This window comes from Hippoglossus stenolepis, chromosome 12, assembly GCF_022539355.2.
Source record: "Hippoglossus stenolepis isolate QCI-W04-F060 chromosome 12, HSTE1.2, whole genome shotgun sequence".
Lineage (NCBI taxonomy): Eukaryota > Metazoa > Chordata > Actinopteri > Pleuronectiformes > Pleuronectidae > Hippoglossus > Hippoglossus stenolepis.
Window position 1 is genome coordinate 19,061,416 of NC_061494.1, and position 9,708 is coordinate 19,071,123.

The following is a 9,708-nucleotide window of genomic DNA, read 5'->3' on the forward strand; positions in this document are numbered from 1 at the left end:
AACAGGCCACTTCTGGGCTCAAAGCCAGAGAAGCCTCTCCAGTATTTGCTGCAGTCCGGGAAAAAAAATGTGCTAGTGCCTGTATCTCTATGGGACGTGTGTTGGGCTGCAATAAAAGCAATGCTTTGACTTTTATTGCCACCCCTTGGTAAACCTTTAGCATGAAAAATATTCAGTAATACTTCCAAGCTCAGCAAAAATAAAGCAGCCTCACCAGGGGTAGAATGTCGGCTGTTTTATTGCAGATCAGCAATATTTAAGAAAAATACAGTTAGGTTCCGAGACAAGTGTGAACAGAGAGAAGAGAAGTTGCACCTTTAGAGGAAGGAAAAATAACTACAGTACTTAACATTGCACTAGTCACAAATTATACTGCAAAAGAGACAAGGTTAATATACATCACTGCTTCTCTAGTACATAAGAACCGATCCACTTAAAGTCTAAATAATTAATGTGCTTAAAAGTCAAATTGAGATGACAGGGAACTATTATCCTATAAAGAAGGAATTGTAGAACATAAACAATGCTAATGGCTGCTACTGTTGATATTGCTGTTGTGTAATTAAGAAATGAAAAGACTTTTAAAACATAAATTTGGCTCATTAGTTTAGCTAAGGATTAAAGTGAGAATGTTCCGACCTTGTTAAATCACAAAGCAGTTGTACGTTTTACTTCTCATTAGATCACCTGCTCTCCCTCGACCCCGATGTCAAGAGGAGAAACTTTTCCATCGCTGGTGTTAATGAGGGCTACACAGGTAAATGTACGTTTTCACAGTAAGAGTCAGTTATATACCGACATGAAATGTATTGTTTTTCCTCTGGCTTTATTCTAAGTAAATGCAAAGCTGAGATGCAGGTTAATATTATTGTTGTGATGATTTCAGCTATAACCGCATCAGTAAAAAACAAAAGCTGTGAGGATTTATCTGCAATTTTCCCCTTGATTTTTCCAGTTATAAAGAATTTAGCATCAAAGTGACTAATTTAACCAAGCACAGGAGACATTTAAATGCACCTCTAATATTGAGCTGCGTCCCCCTTTGTACAATCCATTCTCTATTCTTTCAAGGCTTAAACTAAATCCTCCTGTAATCTGCCTCTCCCCAGATTTGCATCTCTCCCTTTTGATTAAACAGAATTTCAAGGGTGAGATAAAAAGAAAAAAAAAATTGGACTGTAGCATTCATCACGCTGCTTTATCTGCCCAGGCAATTTCAAGAGAAACTAGCTAAAGCGAATGTTTTGTACACTGCATTTAATTATGAAGCCAATTCTTCAACACATGATAATTTAAGTGGTTCAAATATTTAGTGGCAGGCAGTTTGGGATATGTAAAAAAGACACAAGGGCGTTCGTTATTTCAGCCACTCAAAAATACTCATTTGCTCAATTAAGTTCAGAGCATTTTTTGGGCTGCGGTGTTAAATTACGTTGGACACACTGTGTGGCTACAGAAAACCAAGGTCACTCCATTATTAAGACCGCTGGGAAATGGAGAAGTCACATTAGTGCTCGCAATTGCTCCTAAAATCCTGTTCCCTTGAAATGGGCTATAGTGGTCATAAAGTCGTCACAGTAAGTGGAATAAGTCAATAGTTCCAAAAGGAATGACTCCTCCACAGTTGGCCAGTGGATCAATTCCAATTTGAGTGCTTTTGCAAAGACTCTTTCTTGGGCCCGTGTTCCAGTGGCAGAGCTGAGAAATAAGCCTTTCCCATTTTAGTGGGATTGATGATGCCGGTGCTCAAGCCAACATACGGCTTCCAATTTTATCTGTGTGGTTAAGCTGCACATGAGAAAGTGTATAAACAGAGAGTGGAGCTGTATCGCTACAATATCGATATTGCGATATGAGGCGTCAACTGGGATTTGTGTTGTCGTGATGGACGTGGTGGGGACGTCACTCCCCCTCCCTTTAGGTTATAGCAGTAGTTTGACATTTTGAGAAATAAGCTGATCCCCTCTGATATGCATCTGCTCAAAATGAAGCTGGAACGCTTACTTTAGCACAAAGACCTTCAAAAGTAACCAAACCACCTTCCAGCACCTCTAAAGCTCAGTGTTTAACAAGTGATATCTTGTTGGTTTAATCTTTACAAAAAACAAAAGTGTTCAAATTATCAGCTGTGGTTTTAAGGCATTTATATACAATACTGTTCTTGGCAGAAAACAGTGACTTGCTGGAATGTTAGACAGTTTGAGTTTTCTGGTGATGACAAGGCTGAACCGCTCTCAGCCAAGAGAGAGTCTGGCACTTAATCTCCCACAAAACTGTAACTTGGTCCTTTTTCAATACAGATTAAATAAACAAGATATAACATGTTAATTTGTGAGCTTTGGAGGTGATTTTTATATCAGCTCTATCTGATTGTTATGCTAAGTCAAGCTCTCCATCTCGTGGCTCCAGCTTTATATTTAGTGTACAGTTTGGTTTTGATCAACTTTGAAAACTCGTGGCAATAAAGGCGATAAGCATATTCCCCAAAATGATCAAGTATTCTGTTAGTATTTAAGTAATGCACAAATAGTAATGCCCATAATATCATCACAGTATCCCTATAAAGTTCCAGTCAAATATATCCAGATATCCCATTTCTCCAATGTTCCCCAGCTCATTTGAAGAACTAACAACAGTTAGTTGTTATAGATATGTGTATTAGTTGTAAGGTAGCGCTAGTCGGTTAAATCCGGATTTGGTCGGAGGTCACTGTCACAAGGGTTTAAGGTTCATCCTCTCTCTGAAGGACTTCCTCAGTTTGCCCCTCGGTGCAGGAGCGGGGCCGTGACTGGCTCTGACGAAACCGGGCTCAGCTGTGGTTTCAGGGGTCTGGCTGTGGAGGCTCTGGTACTCCAGCTGCTGGCTGGGGCCCTGAGGCTGGCCTTGCGGTTGAATATCGAGGACACCCAGTGGAGCGTTTTTCCGGCTGAGGGCCCCGGCTCCTCCTGCATTGTTCCGTTGGAGCTGCTGGATGATGGCAGAAAACTTGGCGTCCAGGGATGGTCTGCCAGTTTTGGATCTCGTGGCCGGCTGAGAGGCGTAAGTGGTGGAGTTCTCCTTCTCCTGGTATGAAGGAGGAGGATGAGGATGATGAAGAGGGGCAGGAAGGGGAGGTCTGGTAGGACGGGCGGGAGGAGCATACGGCTCCCTGTCAGGAGGAGGGGGCGGGGCACGCCGCTTCTTGTTGCTGATGGGTGTAGTGCTGGAGTTGTGGTTTGGGCTTGAACAGGGGGTGGAGGTTTTGCTCTGGGACAGAATACTCTTCTGCACTACCACTGAATTAGATCCATTGAACAGAGTGGACCAGTTTGGGACATCTGTCTCCTCCTCATGACCAATCAGATAGTGACCATCTGTCTCCTCGATCTTGTTGTGGATAATATCTGTGATGCTCTCAAACTTGCCAGGGGAATTTATACCTGCGAGAAACAAAATGAACAAATATTAAAACACAGTCGGCTTTTCCAGGCTTGATGTATTACAAAAATAATTTAATAAAATACCACAGTGACACATAAGCACATGTTCCCATATTCTAATCAGTATGTAAAATAGATACATGAATAACTCGCAAAACGAAAAAATCCTTCGAGCAGTGAATTATCAACCTTCATCTAAGTCCCTTCATCCACTCGTTCCAATTACTCTACTCACTGAGGTCGTTGTAAACAGAGTCCGCCTGCTTGGTGAGGAAGAGTGATGGTTTCCGTGGTGACGCGACCTCGATCTTCATTAGCCGGTCACAGCAGTGCAGCCACTGGCCTGATTGTAAACAAGGACAGGCATGAGAGGCAGAGATAAAAAGCTCTAGTGTCTGTTCGCGCTAAGCAGAGTTTAGCTAAATATATGTGCAGTCACCGTTCCAGTCCAGAATGCTCTTCACACCGCACCTTCTCTTTAAACACTCTCAAATACACACACATAGAAAAAAAATCCTACAGTATTATATGCATGCAAACCCATCTGCTGCATGTTTACACAAAATCCCACTCACCCTGGTCATAGAGGTGCTGGTGGAGGGCGTCCAGCCAGTCGTCCAGTTCCTCCCTGGTCTCAGTGGTAAAGACGACGGTCTCATATCCCTCTGGTGAAGGGTTGATGACAGACATACTCCTGGATCTTTTGCCTGCCGACTCCTTCTCCATCACACGGATCCTTGTGTCCTGTAGAAACGACACAAACAACTTTCAATTGGTGAGATTTTCTACCCCAGAATACAAATGAGGGCTACATGTGAGATATTGCAGAACAAGGTACATCGCTGATACGGCAGAAAAAACATTAAGTCAGCAGCAATATGCCAGAGATGCAAGAAGGGTCTCAGTGAGTACAGCGCCAGTTTATAATTTGGTTCTTCCCAAATGTTAAGCTCTGAGCTGAGATTTCAATCAGTTTTTATTAAATTCAAAGTTTAAAGAGACAAGTATTTTTTTCAGATTTTAATATCTTCCTTTTCTGCCTTTATTTTTCTAAAAGCTAAGGACAGACATGTATGTGTAACTTATTCCAGCACTGTAATGATTTGAATGTTACAAATTCTTAAAATCCACTTCGAACGGTTTTAAGAATCTCTAATATGTGGCGTCCTTCAGTTGCTACTGGGTTGATGCATTAACATAATAATAGAGCAGGAAATATGACTGTGGAATTTGAAAGTCAGAAAGTTTTCGCGACTTTGTCTCACCCTATTGATGGCTATGTTGAGCGTGGGATGAACCTTAGCGTCAATTTCCTCGGGGGTGAAGTAGCAGGACAAACAGCCAGCGCTCAGGACGCAGTACAGACTGCAGCAGCGGTTCAATCCCCCCACACTTTGCTGGAAATTGCCGGGAAAGAAACAATAGAACGTGAGTATTTAACCTTGGAACCAGCTTTAGAGCTGATGCTTACGATAACAGCAGTTGACGCACCTTCTGACTCAGGTAGCCCTTCATCATGGTCTGTGTCATACAGGTAGGCTGGGCCACCAACCGGCAGCACAGGTTGCCGTACAGTGGGAGCCACGAGGACCACTCAGCTGCAATAAAACCCAAACATATAGAAAATAAACATACATTAAAAGGTACTTAAAAATAATGTTATTGTGGTGAGAAGATAAATCCAAATCTCTTTTTGCCCCGCATTATAAAAAAGGCATGCATTTAAATGTCAAATACCCACAATAGCCATTAAGCAACTTCCTGTGACAAGTGGAGGTAGCAAGAATAATGATTTTTAAGTCTGTGGACCTGATCACCAATGATTCACTGTTCATACCTCGGAAATTAGCGCTGAATAAAAATGAGCAACTGTCTTATCCCTTTAATCACTCACACAAAAGTCATCCAAGCTCGACTTCAATCGTAACATATTTTGTTTAATTTAGCTTTCCATTTTAATGGTGTGAAAATATTGTATTATTACCCCAGTGCTCAATTGAACCAGGAGCTAAAAAGCATAATCCCTTCAAATCCCCACATATTAAATTTCTACGCCTTTGTCTCTTACCGTCTTGGAGGACAATGAGGGAGTGAGACTGGAAGCTGCCTTCAGCCTCGGGCAGACGCAGAGTGGTGTGGGCCAGCAGGCTGTACTTGGCTCCTCTGGTACAGGTACACACACACACACAGACACACACACACACACACACACACACACACACACACACACACACACACACACACACACACACACACACACACACACACACACACACACACACACACACACACACACACACACACACACAGACACAAACAAAGAAAGACATTCTTTCAAGTTTACTGCATTGACTTCTTGTCATCTCTCGGCTTCCCGGGCTTAAACATAAAAGATTAACGCTCAACTCGAATCTTAACTATGAAATAATAAAGATACACTGATATTCAAGCCTTGAAGTCTGAATATACATCTTTTAGATTTTTTATGAATTCTCTCCTCATTCAAATACCTATTGATTACAATGTTTTCCTCCCACAGAACATGTGGTATGTGTCACTTACCACATTTTTCACAGATTACTAGACTAAATGTTCTCAACAAAGTACAATTTTCCCCCGTCAGACACAAATAAAACACAGATGGAAGCATTCCCCCATAAAACTTTAAACTGTTGCTTAATTATTGTTAAGCCCTGATTTCACTCCTCACCCAATGAGATTTATTTACCAGCCTGTTAAGTGAGCCTGCAGCTACTACACCCTCTACTCCAGTAACAAGTCAGAATCAAATGAGTTCCCAACTAAACAGAGAGCAAAGAGTCTGTGCATTTTATGGGGAAACAGAATACTCACGAGGGTATGGGGTTGTGCTGCAGGAAGGTGTCAGGGTCCGGAGACTCCAGCAGGGGGCAGAGCTTCTTCCCAGCAGTTTTTCCAAAGGAGTTACGGAGCTTCTTGGCAAACTTCTTTGGCGTGTTCACCATCGTGAGCTCTTCCTCCAGGGCACAACTCCACAGCTCCACCTTCAGCTCAAACTGAGGAACTGCTTCTCTACTGTGGCGAGAGCGAAGACACATTTCAGTTTCAGCAAAGAGGATAAACATAAACATCAACATAAAGAAATTAGATAAATAAATACACAGGAATAAAGAGGCATAAACAACACATTGAACAGAAAAAGATGATCAGTGACAACCCTAACAATAGACGTGTCAGTGTTTGAAGGAACAATCCAAATACATACTCTGATATTCATATAGGATTCACATATTATTAGTATAAGTCTACAATTTACAAGTTTTTTTCACCTCTGTAGAACAGACTTCACAAAAGTAAGTTGTATGTTTGACAAAGATCACTTACAAGATGGTGACTCCCTCAAAGCAGACGTCAGTGACGGATCTGTCCACCACCACCATATCTGTGTCAAACACCTCGGAGCCGATCTGCATCACACAGAACAAGGCCACTCGACGAGAGCCTGGTGAGGGAGCACAGTACGTGGTAGAACAGCAGGTGTCCACAAAACCACACGAGGCAAAGTAAAACCAAAAGGCATGAATGGAAACATAACGAGGACAAACTTACTCCCTCTGTTGTTAAAGTGATGTGAATCGCTCCACATGAGGGGAATACGCAGCCCTACGTCAAGAAAGAGGAGAAATATTTATTAGCAAAGCAACACTATAAAAACTTGATGTATATAAGGCTCTATATCAATTTTGTAAAAAATAAAACACAGATTAAGGGGTTGCAATCATACCAGACATTGCAATTGTGCCGCTACAGGGCACACGGTCATCTGAGACTGGATCGGAAAGTCTGAAATAAAAAATCATATTCATCATTATAACTGATTTGAATCTGTGTTTCAATAATATACTGACTTTACCGCAACAAAACCGAACTTCGACTTTAAACCTGCTTCCAAAACACAGGCTTAGTTTTTTATTTCTGTTTCGCTTTACTCTTCAAAGTTTCTTAAAAGAAAGAAAATCTAAACATGGTCATCCAACTAATGAATCAGTCAGGCTCTGGTGAGCGCCCGGGTCCTTACCCCCTGACTGCTCCCATCATGTCTTGCTCCTCTTTTTTCTTCTGCAGCTGAGTGAAATAAGCCTTGATCCTGGCGTTGCAGGTCAGTAGGTTCTTGGAGGCGTTAAGAACCTGCTCTCTCTTGCTGCAGGCCAGCAGCAGCTTATAGGCCCCTTCACGCATCCGCACCTCGAAGTCCAGCTTTTCTTGTAAGTTATTGTTCTTCGTGGAGATAAAAATACAGAGAAGAAATGTCAAAGTGAAATGAAAATTAATTTAGAATGGCAGATTCCAGTGATGTTTGGAACTGTCAGAGAATATGCAATAACAGAATGGGATGAGATGGACATGATGAGTTAAAAAATGAACATATTAATTTTGCTAAAATGCAGTTAGGGTGAGAGAAGTTGTCCTCAAAAGTTTTCTTTTTGTATAATCAGAGGCGTTACATCACTTTGTCAAGTCAGCAAATAATGCACACAAATTTTTATTTTTGCATAAAAACTACCAAATAATCCATTATCAAATCATTTGACAGTTACTTTTCAACAAATCAATGAATTGTTGCAGCTCTGGGTGGATGTTTGAAAATGTGCGGCCTGTGAAGCAAACTTCATTATTCAAGAGCAACTTTTTGTGTGAGTGTGAGAAGAAATTATGAATCCAGAAGTGGATCGGCTGGTTTGATATTGACCAACTAACATTTGACATGCATGTAAAATGACACTAAGTAGAAAATCTAATGTTAATCACAATAAATTACAGAAAATAGAAATGAATGAATGGCATGGTGCAAAGAATGAGTCGGCGGTTGCAGGAACAAATGAGTCAGGGCAGCTCTAACTAACAATTTGTGGTTTGAATGGAGAAGGAGGATGTTGAATATTATCTGATTTGAAAACTCACTCTGCTAAAATCAAACTATCGCATTGTTCAATTTTGGTATGAAAAATAGATTTTGGACGTAATCGTCAACTAAACTTCAGAGATACATGTGCAGTTGTCTTAAGAATACAAACATCTAGAGGTCGACTGATTTATCGACTGGCCGATAAAAATTGGCTGATATATCTGTATCATTTTTTGCTGATATTAATAGTTTTATTTCACAGAATAAACAATGCACGAAATATGTTTATGTTTTAAGTGTTTTCTTTATTATTTTCAAGTTCTATATATGTTTGTTTACTTCCTTATGCATCTATTTATATTTATACTTAAATACAGAATAACAAACATCATCATTCTCCATATTATAAACCATCGTATGCACCTGTAACTTCTTAGAAATCTGTCGTATGTACAACAAGTTCAAATCCTCCGCTATGTGCACGGGGTCGTTCAGGAGACTCGGGCATCGTCTCGTGCTTTTGGCCTGAAAACACATTAGTTGGAGCAAAAAAGACGAGATCATCATTTCTCCACATGCTCAGAAACAATGCAGGGAGAAGTAGATGAATGGGAGAACTCACGCCCCCTGGGGACTACTGGTTCAACTGGAAACCAGCGTGTGTGTTTGATCAGATTTGAGAGCATAGTTTAAAACAGACGCGAGGAAAGTTTGTTTAGTTGTTTTAAATCAAAGTGAAGAACGAGCTTTATGTAGCTGCAGCTGTGTAAAGGAAGAGGAACCGCGTGTTCGCTTGTTGTCGTGGGTTGGACTTCGGACCCTCCGGCGTCCAACTGTCACCGGGATTCAAACCAAACACCAAACACACACAGTCTCTCTCTCTCTCTCTCTCTCTCCTCTGGAACTCACCTCTGTCTGGAGGAATAACGAGCTCTGCCGGATCTTCTTGCGTTTCACCTCCATGGCCATGGAGGAACCGGCCGACAGCAGCGACCAGGCGCCGCCGTTTCGTTTGGAAGTTCGAACGTCCCGCTGCGTATCCATCTTTTCCTCCACAGCCAACAACCAACAACCGCACCGCCCGGCTCCCACCTCCAACCGACAGGCGGGGGCTCGATTTGAGTCACCGGACCTGCCGGAGGGGACGTGTTGTCCAGAATACAAAAAAGATACGACCATTCAAATGAGGATTACCCACTTATGTGAATTATCATACAACTGTTACATATAATAATGTAGGAAAATCAGGTTAATCACCTCATTTATGATGTTTCTTATCCCGAATCATTAGATTATTTGTATTTAATGGACATATTCAGCCTTAAAATCACAATGAAAGTCTTAAAACCAATCTGGTTGAAATCGTTTATTAGTTAAAATTAGAAAAAAATAATTTTATTTATT

At 41.3% G+C, this 9,708-nt stretch overlaps 1 protein-coding gene across 1 annotated transcript; it reads right to left on the bottom strand.

The window, feature by feature from the left end:
* Window positions 1-220: 220 nt before the first annotated feature.
* On the bottom strand, window positions 221-9,390 carry rtkn2 (rhotekin 2). Its single transcript, XM_035171953.2, has 12 exons — window positions 9,214-9,390; window positions 7,477-7,676; window positions 7,183-7,241; window positions 7,008-7,061; window positions 6,783-6,900; window positions 6,273-6,473; window positions 5,488-5,582; window positions 4,911-5,017; window positions 4,685-4,816; window positions 3,995-4,163; window positions 3,655-3,762; window positions 221-3,419 (listed from the first exon to the last, which is right to left on the bottom strand). Exons 1-12 carry the CDS (start codon window positions 9,346-9,348, stop codon window positions 2,713-2,715), a joined length of 2,085 nt encoding a protein of 694 aa, XP_035027844.2. The 5' UTR covers window positions 9,349-9,390; the 3' UTR covers window positions 221-2,712.
* Window positions 9,391-9,708: the final 318 nt, after the last annotated feature.

Excerpts from the sequence above, each read along its gene's own strand:
- rtkn2 (XM_035171953.2), bottom strand. The coding sequence starts at position 9,348 with ATGGATACGCAGCGGGACGTTCGAACTTCCAAACGAAACGGCGGCGCC. Across the intron at positions 7,677-9,213 it reads CGTTATTCCTCCAGACAGAG|AACAATAACTTACAAGAAAA; the intron begins GTGAGTTCCAGA and ends ATCTCCACGAAG. Across the intron at positions 7,242-7,476 it reads ATGATGGGAGCAGTCAGGGG|ACTTTCCGATCCAGTCTCAG; the intron begins GTAAGGACCCGG and ends TTTTTATTTCAG.